Source organism: Haemaphysalis longicornis, unplaced genomic scaffold, assembly GCF_048455015.1.
Source record: "Haemaphysalis longicornis isolate Haplotype H1 unplaced genomic scaffold, Haemaphysalis longicornis Haplotype H1 scaffold_12, whole genome shotgun sequence".
Classification (NCBI taxonomy): domain Eukaryota; kingdom Metazoa; phylum Arthropoda; class Arachnida; order Ixodida; family Ixodidae; genus Haemaphysalis; species Haemaphysalis longicornis.
Genome location: NW_027526225.1, coordinates 51,046,461 through 51,065,435, shown reverse-complemented (window position 1 = coordinate 51,065,435; position 18,975 = coordinate 51,046,461). Strand labels below are relative to the sequence as shown.

Below are 18,975 nucleotides of genomic sequence, written 5' to 3'. Positions count from 1 at the left end.
AAATAACGCGGATAGGGCTTTGCGCTTATAAGAGGGAGACGACCATGGTCCACGTAGCAGGCTCAGGGTTAATGGTCTAGGATGCAGGCATTCAAATTTATGCTGCAAATGTCACCTTTTGCTCGGCATAAGCAGACCACTCTGGTAATATACGTGCGACAGTTTCGAGGGAGCCCCAATTTTCACTATACGGGCTTGGAGTCTGCCCTATCCGATGAGGATAGGAGTTTGTAAACGCTGCGTTGAGGCGCAGTCTGTGGAACAACGTCTTTTATAAGATGGCGGGGTAATCTTTGGATGTAAAAAAGTATGGTGGCACTCCTGAAGGGATCACCAACGGTTCCTTTCTGTAGGAGGTATTGCCTTAGTGATGGCTGAGGCATCATGTTTAGCAATAGAAAAACCTTCTTTCTGTTCTAGTCCCCTGCGGGCATCCTCATCTGCTTTCTGGTTTCTTATGATGCCACTGTGGCCTGGGAACCACTGGAGTGTTACACCATGACGAACGACGTATGCGAGATCATGTAGATACTTCACTTTGCGCTAAACGTATTTGGGAAAGCTGAAGCAGCTAGAGCGTTGCAGGCTTTGAAAAGATGCTTTGAGCCCACTCCAACGCGCTGTGCGATCTGTTGATGTCTGCGCGCTACATCCTGCGCGCATGTGGCCACCCTCCCACTACAGCTGCGCAATCGACGCACACCGCACACGGAAAGGCTCGCAGCACGAATGGCTTTCACCTTACTTCCTCGTGCGCTTCACAAATCAAAGTAACGCGCAACGGCGGCAGACGTTTTAGCTGACATAAAAAGAGGCTTAGAATTGCCCGCAGACCTCCCCAAGAAGATGAAGAAAACAGGGTCAAGGCGCGTTCCCACGAACGGAACAAAACAAAAACAGCGGGGGAAAAAAGCAGCGCGACATCGGCGACGGTGCACAGAGCAGCGGTTGCTCTCGGCGCATTCAAGGTCGGTCGAGCGAGGGAGTTCGCTCCTGTGACAGCGCGCGACGCGTCGACGCCGAGATAAACGCAGTCCTGCCTGCCGCTGGGGTCCCGCTTGGAAGTCGTTGGATCCGCCGCGCTGGCTCCCATCCCGGCATCCGAGCGACGCGGCCCCCCGACCGACTACTCGCGGGCGGCGGCAATGCAGTTCGTGTCGGTGGACGTCGGCACGCAGAGCGTGCGTGCCGCGCTGGTTACCGAGAAGGGGCGCTTCCTGAAGACCGCTTCGCGGCCGCTCGAGACGTGGAATCCTCAGCCCGAGTTTTACCAGCAGTCGTCGGACCAGATATGGAAGGCGTGCTGCGAAGCCGTCAAGGTGAATAACCGTGTTATTTTCGTTCCGCGCTAATGACCTGAATGAACCGAGGGTTCGTGCACATGTAATCTGCCGAAGTTGACGCGATGCCCGAATTGCGCGGGCTTTTTAAACGCGAAAGCATCTGGGGGATACGCTTCCGGGAGTTTGCCCGACCGTTTGCATTTACTCCCCGTTCATAATTTAGGAGGCAACCCTCGTGGTCAAAATGTAGTCATAATTCTGCGCAAGCGGTATGCTTGCGACACACCAGCGTTCGCGCTCTAAATTCCGATCGCTGAATGGAGAAGCTAGTAAAACAATTGAAGGAAAGTGACATTGCGCTTAGAACAAGCAGTCGTCTTTGATATAAACTTTGTAAAAATACTTCGAAGAATGAAAAATAGTTTTTCTACTATTTGTATTCAAAAGTAACTCCCCGTGCGTATCAATGCGATAGTTTCAATATCGCTGGAAGCTGGTAGAGCAACGTCCGACCAGTAACAAAGCAAGTTTCCGCTCTAAATATTAGCTGGCGCAAAATAATTTTCAATACAGTAAACAACTCCAGAATAATCTCTTCTGAAAGAACCCCGATAAGCCGTAAAGCGGCACCGGAAAATACACTCAGAAGCTATAGTCGTATCGCTAAGAGTTGGAGATTGGTTCGGAGCCTGTGCACTACTCGCAGAAAGAATTGACACGTGCTGCTGCTTCTCTTATCGATGCTTGAGCGCGTAGCACGGGTTGTTTTTAGCGCAAGTAATCTCTGAGATTACGAGATCCTTGAGTGTTATTCTGTGTTACTTGGACGGTTTTTCTCGCCGCGCCATTCCAGTCAACGCCTACTCTGTATGCATATTGTCCATAATGCATATTTATTACTTATGCAAAAAAGCGGCAGTTCGGAGCCACGCGGAAGGCACCTGGATTCATCAATTGATTCATATTTGAGGAGAAAAGCCGCTGCCGTGGATTGTGGTTGTAATTAAAGGGGCACTGACACAAAAATTTTGCATCTTGGTTTTTTTGTTGTTGCGATAAGTAGCCAATGACCTACTTATCGTGTGTGGAAACCTCATTTGCTTCAGCGTGCGAGGGTTGTTTAATTAGAGACGTCTTCAATGTGGCCAGTCGTAGTTTCGGTTTCAGCGGGTGCCGCGAAACGATGGATTTTGTATAAACAAAGCTGTCCACGAGACCGTCGGACGGATATCATAGAGCAGAGCTGCCGTAGCACTGTCGAATCCCCGTCGCCGGCAGTTTCAGCGAATACTGATCTCGTCAGCCGCTTAATTAAAAAGCGACAGTCGACGTGACGTAGGCGCTGCGAGTGCAAATTGCTGCCGCGGCTAGAGAACGACGCGCGACGCTCGAGACAGTGGGTGGGAAGACGCGCGCTGGGGGCAGCCGGCCAGTCTGTCTACAGGTCTGCCTACAGATGTGCGAGGCTTGACACTGCGGTGGATATTCGATTGCCGCTCTCGTGACCGGTTCAGATGACGAGTTTTGATGCAATCCGCCATCGCATTATAACTACTTTCTCGTATGTGCTGCCTTGTTCGGGTATCGAGTCCCATTTCGTGCGGCGGTTCTCGAGCTACCTGCGCCGGTTTGCGCCATTTCGCGGCCGTGGCCGCCGCCTGCGCGGCGACCGTGCGGCTCGCTGCGCGTTTCGTGTCCCCGGCGCGTTTTCGCGTCCAGTGTAATAAAAAGCAATAAATGTAGAGTGCCTGAAATCGACTGTAGGGTTTAACACGCCGACGCAACGCAGGCGATGAGGCGCGCCGTAGTGGAGGGCTCCGGATTAATTCTGACCACCTGGGGATCTTTAACGTGCGCCGAAATCTCATACACACGGGCGTTTTTGCTTTTCGCCTCCATCAGAAAAGCGGCCGCCGCGGCCGGCCGGGAATCGAACCCGTGACCTCGTGCTCAGCAGCGCAACGCAGAGTGCCTGAAATCACTGTATAACTTAGGACGCGGCCAGCCGCACGATGAGCCAACGAAATCCCGGCGCCTCCGCCGCCAACGATCGGATCGTTCGTTGCTCGAGAGCCGAAGTTCCGACCTCCGATCGGAGCGGCGAGCCAGCGATAAACGCGCATAGTGTGGAAGCGGCCAGCACAAACTCGTGACGTGCTTAGATTTTGTTTATTTACTCAACATTCAGGGAATGTCGATTGCTCGAGGTTCTCCGCTGGCTGCTCGGTTGCGTTCCGCACACCTTAAAATTGATTTTAAATATGTGCTAGGCTGTATTTGCCGCTGATATTTTGCGGATATATGTGTGTTCACATAAACGTATATCCGAATTTATCTCGCCTTCAAAATGTTTTGTCAGTGCCCCTTTAAAAGCAGCATGTGAGTGACTGGTGCGAGTAACATGCAGCGCCCGCATTATTGTGTATTCGTCGCCTCTTCAAATGTTTGTTCGTGAGCTAATTGACTGGCCATGACATGTGTGAGCCACAGTATGTGCCTGAATGAATTGCTGCGTTGCGCAACAATTTGCATCACCGAAGTGACACATTATGTTCGAATCGGCAGCAGCAACTTTACCACGACCTACGCCAACAAAGACAAGGGTTAGGTCCCCAACTGGGCATTCTTAAATTATGCCTCGAAACATCTTTGTTTGTGGCATTGAAGGTGCGTCAATTTCAGCATGTGTTGGCGTTAAGGGCTGAGGTTTGACAGACCGCGCTCACACTGTAGATGATGATGATGATGACATTCTAGCCTGGCACACTGACAAACAAAAAGTCAATCGTTCAGAGTACCGCTGACAAACCTGCTTTGTACGAACAGACTGAATGCTCGGTTCGTAATACAACTTTCTCTGCTTCGGACCACTACTGAATGCTTGATGTGCCATATAACGGCTGAGTCTTCAAGCGGCTCATATTACAATAACGACGTATTCATGTCATCACAAGCAGACTTTAGTAGCAGCGCTCAAATAACCATCTTGCAGCCTCAAATGATCTTTGTGCGTGCCTTTTCGCCCCGAAAGTTTAGTGGGAGGATCTTGTGAACAGTGATGCATGAAGGTGCTATGCGGAGTCGATTTGGAAACACCGACCCGAATAATCGGCAGCCAAAGGTTTCGTGGCGACTAGCCGAGCCGTTCTGTTAGGCCCCTGCTCAAATGTATCACGTTAACGGCGTGATTGGAGCACAAGACGGAGCTGTTGGCTAGAACGCGTGAAAGGAACGCCTCCGAGCTGGTAATTCATTAGGCAGAGAGATAGATACAAGCCAAACTAGCTCCTGCACTGCAAATCGGTACTGCAGGGGGGTTGTCTTGAGCAATGCGCCGCTGAGCGAGCACTGCAACGAAGGCTAGTGTCGGCACCTGGCAGCGAATCAACCGGCAACTCTTGTTATTGGCGCCCGGTTTCGCCCAAGGCACCCAGGTGGTTCTTTCTGCTCTCGACGTTCTCCCGAAATAGCTCTGATTCAATCTCGCTGCTCTTCCGACCGTGCCGCTTTGGGCGCACCCGGTCGAAGGCCGTTATAGGCCTCCTGCGCTGCCCAGGGGGCGCTGCGCAAGCGGCTTCCGGGCAGTACTTCCGGGTAGTACAAAGCTGCGTGGGTCCCATAGGATCCCGTGTTGAGAGAAGCAAAATGAGCTCGACGCTCCCGATTATTTTTCGACTTGGTCACCAGCTCATCCCCGACGCGTCCGATATATTTCAGCGATCAAGTTGGCATTAGGGGAAAAAGCTTTGCAGCGCTAAACACGTTTACAGCGCCGACGAAAGTGCCAGGACCGTGACGGCGTCTGCTACTCGCAGGTTCACCGATCGATGGTCGTACGAAGTGAAATTTTAAGTAAAATTTCTAGTTTAAACTACTCCTCTAGGTGACAAAGACTCCTCAAAAACAGCCGATCAAAAAAGAACAGTGACGCAATCGGCGATGATCGAGCCAGCGAGTCCGGCGGACCGCAGGCTCGCCTGCTGGGGTGCGCCGCTCTTTTGCGTACCTGCACACTATGCGTGCACTTTCATTAAACAGTGCTCGTTTGCGTCGCCGTTACGAATACATGGTGCAGCGTTAGATTGCCGTTTTGTTGCGTGTCTCAGTGACAAAATGCCGCGACCGTCAGAAGCGTGAAATCTGTTTTGCGATTCCGAAATTAGTGGCCGTAAAACAAAGTGGTCGGGCGAACTAAGAGGCCGCTCGCTTTCGTTGTTTGCGCTCACTTTACTTAATTATGCTCTTGCAGCATACATTCCCAGTTCGCACTTAATAGCCTAGAATGAGGGTCAGCAACGGCCGAGTTCCATGCAGCCGATACGGCGGAGGGCTGGACGGCAAATCAAGGGGGGGGGGAGGCGGAGGCGGAGGGGGGCTTTGAATGCAAAGAGAAAAAATTCTGCGAATTTCTAATAATATTTGACAATGATCTGGCGATTTGTGAAGATGGGGGTGGGGGGTGGGGGGGCAATTCAGCTGGAGGACGCCAATTCTCTGTTCTTGTCTCGCTGTCTAACTCCATTTGAAGTCAAAACTGTCGTGTCGGCGTTCAGATTCGACGACCCCTGCACTAGAAAACCAACACAGTCAGTGATGATCGTATGTAAATATTCGGGGCCCCGTGCCGTGTAAGCGGCTGTTATGCTGTGTTATGTGATGTTAGAGAAGTACATCTCTGCAGGCAGCGGGCGTGTGATTTGGTGCGTGTTTTGCGTCCTTTAATAGCGCTTAATTTGTTTATTTAATTGGCGCTATTGCCCCACCTACTCGCTATTATACATGTACCATATGCCGTTCGTAAATCGTGCGGCGTAAAACGTTACGCAAGAATCATTTAGTTTGCGAAAATACGAAACACAATTTCCACTCGTTTCAAAGGCGGTGCCAGGCCAGCAGTGTCAGCTGAGTCAGCTCCGGCGCTGCGCAATTCTTGCGTTCGCTTGCATGCTCCCGATGAAGCAACCTTTTGCAGTTACCTCAGGATGTAAGATGAGCAGCGTTCCGTGTTTATGCTACTCGTGAACTTTCCTTTGTCGACCGCACGCAAGAAGAAAAAAACTGTAAATGTCGTCAAACAGTTAAACCACCCGACCTGGCGATACTGACCACCGCGACAGCTCGCTCAAAAGAAAGCCGACAAATCGGCTTCTTTTAGCGGATATTATTTTGTTTAGCCTCTGCAGCTACTTTAAGGGCTATTTCATACAGTATGCCGTCATTTAAACACGCCACAAGGCGCCACAACCAATTTTCACTTTGGCTTGTAATTGAAAACACATGGTGGGCGGCGAGGGTCGTCTGCTTTTGTACTACCCAGAGGCGTCGGCCGCTAGGGGCGCTGCATGTCGCCAAAACTCCAGCGCAGGAGGCCTATTGGCGATTCTACACTCCGTTAAGCGCGACGCAGTCTACGTCATCGCGTCCCGCTTCCCCTAAGACTTAGCGAAGATTATTTTGGCGCTGTGGCTGGTCGCGGTCACGGTAATGTGCCTCGGTGGCGAAATGATGAACATGCGCTCCGTCCGCCCGACCGCATTTCCGTGTGGCCGTACACCCTTGTAGCCTGACATCCGTTCCAAGATAGGAACAAGCCAGGCACTTGCGGTCCGATGCAGAACGTTAATTATAAGCGTCGATATGCGGCGTCCACCTCTAGACCGGCCTAAGAGATATTAAACCATTTTTATATACAGGAACAATGCGCATAATTGAGAATTAAAAAAAATTGCAGTGGAAAGAAAATTTCGCAGGTTGAAAAAAAAATTGAGATTTCTGGATGTCGAATGCAAGACGCATGCTCCAAAACCCTCGAGTCTGGCTACCGAAGCGGAACAGCGAAGTTCTTTTGCATAAATTTATGAGGGTTCTAAGCGAACCAATATATGGCGCTCGGTGTGTACAGGTAGGGCCAGACTTACGCCCACAGGGGAACAGAATCTTGCTCCCGTAGCACCGATTTTGAAGCACAAAGGACTTGTGAATCACCGGTAACCCTCCAGTAACTTGCACGAGGGCCATAGCCAGGTCACTGGTGGGCCACGTGACAAGGGGAGGAGGCGGCCGCTGGAAAGGGGAGGTGAGGGTAGGGGAATGGGAGTGAAGGAAAAGGGACAACAAGGATAGAAGGATGTGTGCGGTTATTATGATCAGAGGACGAATAAGAAAGAAAAATCCGGCCTAGTAAGTGTCTATCAATAGATGACACCTAAACCTGGCTGGATGAAAAGCGGAGGGAATGGGACAGAGTAAGGAAAGGTTTATTAGATCGCAGAGAAAAGGTATAACAGGAGTGGCGTTAGGATAGGAAGTTAGGACGTGCCAGGGGAAGGGAGGGGGACGTAGGGGAGGGAAAAAGGTAGAAGGGAGATAAAAGATAAACACTATCCTTTTTCGACGTTATCTTCGGGGAAGCAAGCATATATGTGCACGATCTTTTGTCTTTTTTTGTGATGGCGTGCCTTGTCGCAGTTTGTGAAGTTTACTAGCAGCCAGGGAAGGTAAAAAGACAGTTTTCATTGAATAATTTGGGGAAATATTTCTGATGCAATGCAAACTTTATTTCGAAAATTGCATTGCATACAATATCTTGAATGACGATTTTCTTTCGACGTCCGTTATGCACAAGGGACTATGTACGGTTAAACGGTTAACTAGAGAGTGCTTTCTTTGCCAGGAGGTGTGTCGAGATGCCAAGGACGTGCGTGGCATCGGCTTCGACGCCACCTGTTCTCTGGTGCTGCTGGATGACTCTGGACGGCCCATCACGGTCAGCCCCAAGGGTGAGCGCACACTCTCGATCAACGATTTGCGCGGAGAAATTGATTTCACCCAAAACTGCACCGTAATTTTCTCAGAAGGATTTGCTTTGGGGTGCTGAACCGAAGCCGAGTGACAGCAAATGAAAAACCCTCTATATGAGGCATAGTTTGAACACCATAGTCTGCCTTGGGCTACTTAGGCGAGAAAATTTGATCTGTCTGTCTGTCTGTCTGTCTGTCTGTCTGTCTGTCTGTCTGTCTGTCTGTCTGTCTGTCTGTCTGTCTGTCCCCTATTCAGCAATCGCACCAAATGTTAAGCGAATACTGAAACGATAAGTTCATACAGGCACATTACTAAACTACTAAATATGGTAGCATACTTCATAATTGTCAACAGAGTTCTGCAAAACGAAAACACTGGGCATATTTGAAGCAAAACAAAATATATAGCTTATATTAGCACTGCTTTTTTGATTAAAAATAGACGTGAACGTAATTCTTGCTATGGCATGCAAAGAAGAATGTGTTAAAGCAATATTTCAATCACAAAATGCAGAAAGGGCTGAACCCCGTGGCTCGAATACCAAACAGTAACAAAAGGTCCCAACAGATGGCGCATTCGCAGTGCGAAGGCAGAATGAGTTCGGCCACCTGCGCAATTGAGATGCGAAGACTGAGGAAGCACCGGAGCTGGTGGTATTCACGAGCTCTCACTTGGCTTTTATCAGGTCTGCCCATCTTATCGGTAGATGGGACTCTGAAGTCCTCCGAGCGCACGCCGTCTGTCTCAACTAGAACAACATCTGCACGCCAGAGCTTACGTCATCGCTAGGCACTGATCCCCGACTCGCGACTTCCCACCGGAACACTTGCGCCCCCTGGTGCAAGTATTGAGCGACGGCTGGCACGACTCCCCACCCGAGCATCTGCGCCGCTACGCGCACACCCCACACCTTCTCGTGGGTTCCTTGCCTCCTCGCCACTTTCTCTCACACTTCTTCCCGCAGGATTTTCCTACTCTACACTTTGCTGCGCCGAGTTCTGAGCGACGCCACGCATGGCTGGAACTCGATTCGAAGCAGCTTCGCTGTTAAAATTGAATCCAGCGAACATCTGTTGCGTTTATCATTCCTCCAGGCATGGGTGGATGGAGACTGGAGAAGAGCGTGAGGGGGAGGCGAATGAGACAGGACAGGACGGGGAGGAGTACAACTTTTATTGTTTCGAAAAGTCTTGGGGGTGCAGCCCTCAGTCCAGGGCGCCATTGGAGCAACCCGCCGTCTTCGCCCGTTTGATCAGTTGCAGGTGTCTGCTGGGGCAAGAGCTAGCGTGTTCTCTCTTCCACTGCTCTCTGGAGGGGCTTGGGATGGGGTCGATGTGGGGGGTTGTCGGTTACGTGGCGGGGCGGCAGAAGAACATCGTCTTTCGGCGACATTGGCAGTGAAGCGAGAAGATACGCGGCCACTTTTTTCCGTAATTTTGACTAGAGTTGACTTTGGATGGGGGGAGGAGAGGTAGTGAATCTAAACTTATGGTTTTTGAGCTGTTTGGAGAGGACTTTGGTAGCAGTTTGGTAGCAGTTTAGAAGCCGCGGTTTTATGGTGTTCATAGCCCGTAGGTAAGCGGAGAACGGAGTCATCATCATCATCAACTACAGTCTATTTAGGGCCACTGCAGGACGAAGGCCTCCAACATTGACCTCCACTCGCTTCTGTCCCGCGCTGCCCGAGTCCATTCTGTTCTTCCGAACTTTCTTATTTCGTCTCTCCATCGAGTTAAGGGCCTTCCCCTTCTTCTAGGCCCGTTCCTAGGCATCCATTCTGTTTCCTTTGTGGTCCCCCTGTTGTCCGTTCGTCGTACTACGTGGCCAGCCGAAGGCCATTTCTTTTTGTTAACTTGAACTATGATATCTCCAATTTGAGTTTTCTCTATAACCCAGGTTGCTCGTTTCTGCCCCTAAGCGTATCTCCTATAAATATTTTTTTCAAGTCCCGTTGAGCCGACGTCAGTTTGTTTTTCACTTCAGTAATTCAGCTCCGTATGTCATTACCGGCACTACGCACTGGCGGTAGATTTTTTTTCTGAGTGACAGAGGTAGCTTACTTTTCATTATTTCGGAGTGCTTGTCGAGTGCTTCCCAACCTATCCCGATTATGCGCCGGATTTATCTCTTGTGGCTGGGATCAGCACTTACTGTTTGGCCAAGGGAATTATAATTTTTTACTTGTTCCAGTATTTCGTCATTTATGCTGAAAAAGACGCGTTCAGCGTGTTTATTTATCATTACTTTAGTTTTATGCATATTTATCTATAGCCCTGAAGCGATGCTCTCTGATTGTAGTTCTTCAATCATTTTTTTTAGTTCTGCAGATTCTCTGAGCAAGACTATCGTCGGCAAACCTCAAATGGCTAAGTATTCCCAGTTTATCCGTACCTATGTTTTCCCTGTCATGCCTCCTGTATACAGCGTCCAGACAGGCTGTGTGCAATTTTAGTGCAGTATTATCGCCTTGTCGCAGCCATTTTCGGATCGGGAATTTATCACTTTGTTTGTGAAGGGTAACCCTGCCCGTGCATTCTCCATATACGTCGTCGTCTTTAAGGCGTCCATCAATGCCGCGGTGCTAACTTAATCAAACGCTTTTCCGTAGTCTATGAATGTCATGGAAAGCGGCTTATTATACTATGCGGATTTTACATTACTTGGTTGATAACATGGATGTGATCCATTGTAGAATACCCTTTTCTAAACCCAGCCTCTTCTTTGGGTTGTTGAAAGTCTAGGCTGTTGTTTATGCGGTCAACTATGATCTTGGTAAACAGCTTGTATACAACCGACCGAAGGATTACGGGTCTGTAGCTCTTAAGATCTTTGTTATCTCACTTCTTGTGAATTAAAACTATGTTGGCGTTTTTCCAGTCTTTGGGTATCTTTAAAGTTCTTAAATAATCTCAGAATTGTTTAGCAAGCTTTTCTAGTATGATATATCCACCCTCCTTTAGAAGGTCTGTAGTTTAGCCTTCGTCGCCTGCCGCCTTCCCTCTTTTCATGCCCTTGAGCGCCTTTTAGATGCGACTGCATCTCATTGACTCGCCTTGTCCCTCCATACGGCGTTGTTGTTGTCCGTCCACACCCCTCCCCATTCTCCTCGCCGCGCGAGCTGCGCTCTCCGCCGCTCACCCCCTCTCCTCTCCGATAGCGAACACTCTCTCGCGAGGGGCATTGGATTGGATTCGATTGGATTGGCTTGGCTTGGCTTAGATTGGATTGGATTTGGATTGGATTAAAGTGGATTGTGTTGGACTGTGTTGCGTCATAGCCGCGACACGTTGCGTCATAGCCGCGGCAGGCGGTTCACGGCACGTTTCACGCGATAGGAGAATCAACCTAACAGAAACAACAACGGAACCCCCTATGCGTCGCATCTACACAAAGGTTCCCGCGAGGGGGGGGTGGGAGTTTTTTTACTTCCTCTATAGTTACTGGCGGAACTTTGCAAGCTACGTTTGTAGGCTCAGTAGTTCCCCCTCGTCCAACGTCGCTGGCGTACGTATATCTTGGTGTATAAACGTTGTGCTATTTTATATATCTCGTCCATATTGTGCGTAATGGTACCCTGGTCATGTCTGAGTCGGCGTACATTGTCTCTGCATTCCTCCTTGTTGCCTTCACGCTTCCTCATTTTTCCAACATTCACTCAATGAGCGCCATGTTATACGCACGAAAGTCATTTGTTTTATTTCTATTTATCAATTATAGCTCCGCTAATTCAATTTGATCCACTGTACTCCATAACTTTATGTTCTGGCGCTCCGCAATAAGCTTCTTTGCTTGCTGAGTTATTTTTCCAGTTGCTGAGTTATTTTTCCAGTTTGTTTGCTACATACAGCCTCTCCAATAGACGCTTGTGACTGTGATTGCTGTGCTTGCTGTTAGGTTGTCATTTAGGGTGTCAACACTGTCCTCGTTCTTACCGTCAAAAAGAGCGAATTCGTTCTGAAAAGTTATTTTAAGCTCCTGCGTTCTGTCTGTGATGGACCTGATGCTGGGCTTCTTACTTTTTAGGGGTTGCTTCTTTACTATTTGAGACTTAGCCTTACTTTGCACCTAACCATCCTATGATCCCTGCACCGAACCTTGCTCAGAACCTCCACGTCCTGCATAATGCCTGGGTTGCTCCTCAAAATGGAGTGAATTTCGGTTTTTGTCATCCTGTGAGGGCTTTCCCATGTCCATTTACTGCTCTTGCGTTTTCTAAAGATGGTGTTCAATAGTTTCAGGTTATTTCTCTCTGCAAATCCAGCCAGTGTATCTCCTCGGCAGTGAGTGCCTATTCCAAATTTCCCACCGATTTTTCTTCTACTCTTCTGTTGCGTCGAAGTATCCCATTACAATCGTGAATTGGGCTGTTCACTCATTCATTGTTAACTCGACGTCTTCGTAAAAACTATCTAAGGCCTCATCCTCGTAGCTAGCTGTTGGTACATAGGCTTGCTTTATCCTTACCCTGTATCGCTTGTTAAGCTTGATCACAACCCTTTTGTTAACACTGAGGAATTCTTCCACGTTCCCTGATATCTCTTTGTGGATAAAAAACATCACCCCGTGCTTTTTCTGTTCGTGAGGTCCCCGATAGCACGGATAATGCACGCTAGTCAGCTCTATGGAGCCTTCTCCTATTCTTGTAACATCACATAGCCCAATAATATCCCATTTAAAGTCCGAGAGCACCTGTAATAGCACGGCTAAGCTTCCCTCGCTAGATAGAGTTCGTGCATTGAACGCTGCCACTTTCAAGTCCCAGAGGCGGCCTTTCCGGACCCAGAGATTCTTAGCATCCTCTGCGGTGTCGCTGGCCTGACCGTCGCCGTGCCCAGGTGTTCTACAGATGCTGGGGACTGAGGGCGGGAATTTGGGTTGGTCAATCATGAGGGGGTTGGGCGAACTACATCACCAGGGTGACCAGATCCTTATCTGGTGAGAAAGGGCTGTTTGCGTCCCAAAGAACCTTCCTAGCATCGTTGCACCTGGGTAGTTTAGCCTCTAAGGTATCCGGGATAGTATTCACCTCTGGACCAGGCAGCACTCCATATCAGGGACATTTTGACAGAAGAAAAAGAATAAAAGAAAAGGGTAAAATCAAGATAAGTAAAAAAAGGAAAAGAAAGAAAAAGAAAACCTTCGCACGTGTCTTTTCACAATGAATCTGTTCCTAATCGGTCCGCTAAAATCTCAGCCGTTTCTTATACACGGAAAAATTTTGTGTCTATCAAAGAAAAGAAAAGTTGCAAATGTTTGGTCACTGCCATTTTTAGGGTCCTACGTGGTCTCGGGGCGAACAAAAACTGAGCGAGTGAGCAAATAAAGAGCGGCCAGGGCTGTTGTCCGCAGAAGAAACAGGCAGTCGTGTGGCGCTTTGATGAGATAATCACTAGGTGACGCTTTTGTTTATTGTATATGGCCGGCGACGAGGCGTAAAAAAGACGGATAAGTTGCTTAACGTTTGACATTTTAGGCGGAGTTCTAAAAAAAAGTGCGGAGCTGTCCTTGAACAAGTTTAAAAGACGACTAGCAAACCCATGTGTGCTCTGCGCGTGTAAGGACTCCTGGGCTAATGGCGGAATTAAGACTTAAATATAAAGCAGCGGATTACGGCAGTTCGAGAAGTTTCCACCCGCCTTTCTTCGAAGCGCTCAAACACGTCTGCCTAGCATAAGGATGAGAAAGGATGAAATAGGGGTCAACACGGGGGGAAACATAGGGGCCAAGGGAGTACTTGCATATATATTCATGTCTAACGTTCATCGCCTCTCGTCTTTGCGTAAGTACTCAGCGATGCTCGTGGTATAGCACCTGGGCAAGTACTCGTGTTTATTTAGGGATTAGCTCCTCAAATACTGCAAGGGAGTGGTAATACGAGAAAGGTGGGCAGTCTTCGAAAATGGTGATGGGTTCAATTGTTGATCTGAAATTGCTTGCTTCGGAGTTGTGCATGACTTCGCTGAGAAAATCGTTCCAGTCTATGGCTGTTTGAGAAAAAAAAATCAAGATACGCAGAATGCACGGGTGGGTCAACGGCATTTTGGTGATTGGTTAGACATCAGTGCAGGTGAGGATGCGCAGTGACCGAGTGGTTACCGAGTAACGAGTGATAGAATATACGCTACAGACAACCCTAGCAATTTTGCATCTCGGCTCGAGATTAAGTAGTTTAGCTTTTTGTTGTGAGTATTCATTGAAAATAAACCTTGCGGCACGATTCCGGACGGATTCAATGCGTTTTGAGAGGTTAGTATGATTTTGGTCCCAGACTGCACACGCATACTCCAGTTTGGAATGTGGGTAAGCTTAAAGGAGCACTGACACCAATTTTCGGCGTTAATATTATTGCACAGTTCGCTTCCTTCACTCAAAAGAATACCCTGGGTGAAATATGAGCAACCTGCGACGCGAAGAACATAGTTTAATTGGATCTCATTTATCGCGCCGACGGAGCAGCGCGCGGCGCGGCACTCAGCAAATGGACATCAGCGTGACATCATCCAGGGAGAGCCAAAAGAAGTGACGCGGCAGCGCTCGTCAAAAGCTCGTGGCGTCACTTCATGCGCGCGGCCCCACGAGCGGCGAGCGGGCGCAACACCCTCTCAAGCGCGCGCTGGTGACGTCCGCACAAAGCGGTGAGGTCAGGCAGGGAGTCTGTCATATGCGCCGTTCGGGATGAAAGCGCTGGAATTTGAAACAAACGATTTTCAGGCCGTTCAATGTAATTAACTATCGCGCGCTGAAGTATTTGAAGTGCTGTATCAGGTTCGCCAGGCCATTAAGCATCGATAAAAGCAATAAAAGTGTAACAAAATTTTCGTGTCAGTGCTCCTTTAAGGCTGCGACGTCAGGGTTAGCTTCGTTTGTTGTATGTGTTATATGAGTTGGCCAGGTCGAGTTTTGGGAAGGGATGATACTTAGGTACCTGTTCGAGAAAAGCTTTTTATATGAAAGCTTTACATATCTTGTGACGGAAAAAACCCAGTGCTGTCCACATCAAATGGCGTAAAAAACTGCACGTGTCTTCATCCATCACCTAAATAATAAAAGAAAAACCCTGGCAGGGGTGGATCGGACCCAGGAACGTGCGGGGACAGAAAAGTAACTTAACCACTGTGCAACTCCGACACTTTCTCTTACCTTTTTAATCACAAATGAACATTTGTCAACGTCAGAATAAAAACCGCCGCCCCTACTTTGGTTTGATGAATGTTTTAATATAAGAATAAAATGTTGATAGCTCTAATAATACACATATTCATTCCATTTTGTGTTCCTGCAAACGATACACTTCAAGGAGACTAGTTACATTTTGCGAGAGAAAATTGTTTACAGTAGTAGCATTAACATAGTGCACGGCCGGGATCGCCAAATTACGTGTAAGTCTAAGGCAAATGTTATGTTATGCCACCATTTTCCACTGCCAAGACTCCTATCCAATATGACGTAGCAGGCAGATATTATTTTGTCGTTCTGTGTAAAACACTCCGAAAAAGGTGGCGCCCCAGCACTCTGAGCACGTGCTCGATGCTTTCGCAATTTTTGCACAAAGTGCACGTTGAGGACCAGGCAAGGAAAAGACTTTTCTCTTCCGTTCATGTACTAACAGAAAGTGTGCCGGTGTACAACTTAAGGAAAAACTTAGGCGAGGACTGCCATTTTTTTTTTCACCAACGACGGAACTTTATTTCATCACGACATGGAACGTGGCTTTCGAGGTACAGCCTAAATATGAATGATATTGGACCAAGAGGAGAAATAAGACACGAAGCGTTCTAAATAGCATAATTGTGATGTAGGACCTTGTAAACTAACAAGCGGAAAATAGGTACAGCCCAACAGTGCTAATTGAGGTGGCCATTTTAAACCGAGTTGCTAGACTCATGTAAACAACATGTTGCGTATGTCCTTGGCGAACAGTTTTTAGATATCTCATGATCACTCCTCAACTTAAATGTCCTTTCGATGTAAAAAAGCAAGTTTTAGGTGTTTAAGAATGCTTTTTTCGTCAAATCAGAGTGTCAACGGGCAACTATGGATCGCAGGTCTGGAAGCGAACCTTTTTACGTCTTTCCATATTGCAGGCGAACCGGAGCAAAATGTGGTACTTTGGATGGACCACCGGGCTATTGCAGAGGCCGAGATGATCAGTGGTACGGGACACCCTGTCTTGCGCTTCGTGGGCGGCGCCATGTCACCAGAGATGCAACCGCCAAAGCTGCTCTGGCTGAAGCAGGCATGTATCATGTGAAACACTCCTGATTGCTGACATCGAATAAACGCGCCCTGCTTTGCTCCCGCTTGTAACGACATCAGGTTTAAACGGGGTGCAGTTAATGTGCAATCTTCTGAGCCTGTTGGGTGGGCCTGTTCTTAATATTTTGTCTCTGTATGCTTTATATTATTGGGCTTGCAAGTGCTGTCCAGAGCCTGCACAGTATACGCTTACCGTTTCGTTTTGCTCCCCAAAAGAATGTAAATGTGCAGTTTATAAACGGGAGGAGCGGCGCTGTGAGAACTCGCAAACAGGACCCGCAGCTGCCCTGTGTGCAAATACGAAGTTCACTCCTGCGTTCCACAAACCTTATTTGGCAATCGTTCAACTTGTAGTGCCTTCAGCGCTGTGCTTCTCCATTTGTACTATAGGCATACTGACGTCATTCTGGTTATTGCTGTGGTTGCGTCCTCGTTGCAGGCAACTTTAGACCCACCCCTTCAATTGCGAATTACGCCGCTCCGGTAGTGTCGTATTTCACAGGAAAAGGTTATGGTCATTAATAAATTATTCAACTTTGTTGTGAAGCGAAGTTGTATGTTACCTTCGTGGGCCCTTTAAATGGGAAGTGAAGGCAAAATACAACCTTGTTCAGTTTGAAAGCACTACTTTTTGGTAGCTCTGAGCTCCAGAAAAACGCAATAAATATCGAGAAACCCTCAGCTTTGGTCCTGCTAGATTTTATCAGTAATGACAAGAAGTTGAAGCTGTAAAAAAACTAATGTAGTATTACCTGCTTGTTAACGTGCAAGTAATATGATAGAAAGGAACTAGACACTCCACCACAGTCGCCTAGTCATGTGCCGGGGGTGGTGGTTTAGGTCAACGGCCGCCAATGGCCCAAACAAATTTATGTGACGTCATAGAGAGATCGCCGGAAAGTGGCTAGAGGGTCGCCACTGCTTTATCTGGTTTTCTTGAAATGTCCATTATTTGTTAAACGTTTGCGATATAATTGGAATAGCTGTTATCGGGACAAGACAATCTTTTTATTGGACTAAACTTGCGTTTTGCCTCCACTCCCATTTTAAAAAAATTAGCTGTGGCTTAGCTCGGCTGTGCCAGGATATACGTAGCGTGAGCTAAAATTCAGCTGGTTATTCTTAGGTTTCCTGGTTGTCTAGGATCAGCTGATTATCATGCTTACTGCTGCTAAAACGATTTCTATTCCAATCCAATCCACTCTAATCCAATACAATCCGGTCCAGTCCAGTCCAGTCCAGTCCAGTCCAATCCAATCCAATCCAATCCACTCTAGTAGGGTTCAGTTCAGTCACTTCTCTCCGCGCATTCAAAGCACGGCTCTCCAGGAGCCACGCGAAACGGCTATCAAGCGGCTTCGGCGCAGCGTCAGACTTGGCTACTGCGGAATGGAGGCACACAGCTGGGCACGCGCCGGCGCCAGTGCGTCTGCCATGGCTATGACGCCACTCCTCTAGAATGTGCAGACCGGCGAATGTGCAGACCCAATTCTCTACTCACCCCTACTCCAATTGGATTGGATTATCCAATCCAGTACAATCCAATTTAATGCAATCACATCCGATCCAAATCCAAGCCAATCCAATCCAACCCAATCCAATTCTCCTCGCGCTTTCACAGAGCGGCCCTTCCAGGTCCACGCGAAACTGCTCAACTTCGGCCTGTGTAGCTTACGCTACAAAATGTGCCTGTTTCGTTTCCTAGAACCTGCCTTCTAGCTGGGAACGGCTGGGCCTCGCCATGGATCTGCCCGACTACCTGACGTGGCGTGCCACGGGCAGCGCATCTCGGTCCCTTTGTTCGGTCGTTTGCAAGTGGACCTACCAGGCGGGGCAGGCGCCGGACTCGGACATGAAGCCGGGGTGGCAAGAGTCCTTTTGGATACGCATTGGCCTCGAAGACCTCACAAGGGATAACTACCGCATCATAGGTGAGCGACTTATGAACGAAAGCGAATCCTAAAGAGGTACTTACACCGATTTCTGGTGCTAATTTTTTTTATGGAGTTTTCTTTTCTCAACAGAATACCTTGGGGGAAGTATGATTGGCCTAGCTGGGACGCGTTGAACATACGTTAATTTGATCTCATTTATCGCGCCGACGGGACAGCACACGGAGCGGTGCGCGACAAACGGACATCGGCGTAGCATCACGCCATGGAAGGGGAAAAAAGGCAAAGTAGCCCAGTGTCTACTACATTTGCAGAAACTTGTGACGTCACTTCGCCCGCACGGCCTGGCCATTGGCAACTACGCGCTGGAGCGTTCACAAGCTGATGCACGTCGCCAGATTTACTGGCATAACCGCTCCACAGAAAGACAATCCTGCTAAAAACAAAGTACCACATGCGAGAAAGGAGTGATAATAAAGCCAAGAATAGCCAAGTCGCCATCAGGACTTTTATTAAAGTGGTCGTTAATATCCCAAAAACAAGTTGCAGGTGACATCTACGGTTAGGTATCAATATGTATGGCGCGATAGCGTTACTTCGACTGGAGGGAGCGTTCTGTATTGGAGTCGTGCATTTACCATTTATGGTTTCCGAGAATTGAAGTCTAGCGACGATAGACCAGCCCCAGTTTGAGTCTAGTCGTGTTTATTCTCTAGCGTTGGGGCCTAACTGAATGTTTTGGC

General features: G+C 48.4%; 1 protein-coding gene across 1 annotated transcript in view; it reads left to right on the top strand.

Moving 5' to 3' along the window:
• Positions 1 to 712: 712 nt before the first annotated feature.
• LOC144162633 (FGGY carbohydrate kinase domain-containing protein-like) overlaps positions 713 to 18,975 on the top strand; it is a 38,543-nt gene continuing 20,280 nt past the window's right edge. The window contains exons 1-4 of the mRNA XM_077693248.1: positions 713 to 1,319; positions 7,957 to 8,062; positions 16,169 to 16,320; positions 18,046 to 18,271. Coding sequence (XP_077549374.1) covers positions 1,146 to 1,319; positions 7,957 to 8,062; positions 16,169 to 16,320; positions 18,046 to 18,271 — 658 coding nt within the window. The 5' untranslated portion in view covers positions 713 to 1,145. The remainder of the gene's footprint in view (positions 1,320 to 7,956; positions 8,063 to 16,168; positions 16,321 to 18,045; positions 18,272 to 18,975) is intronic.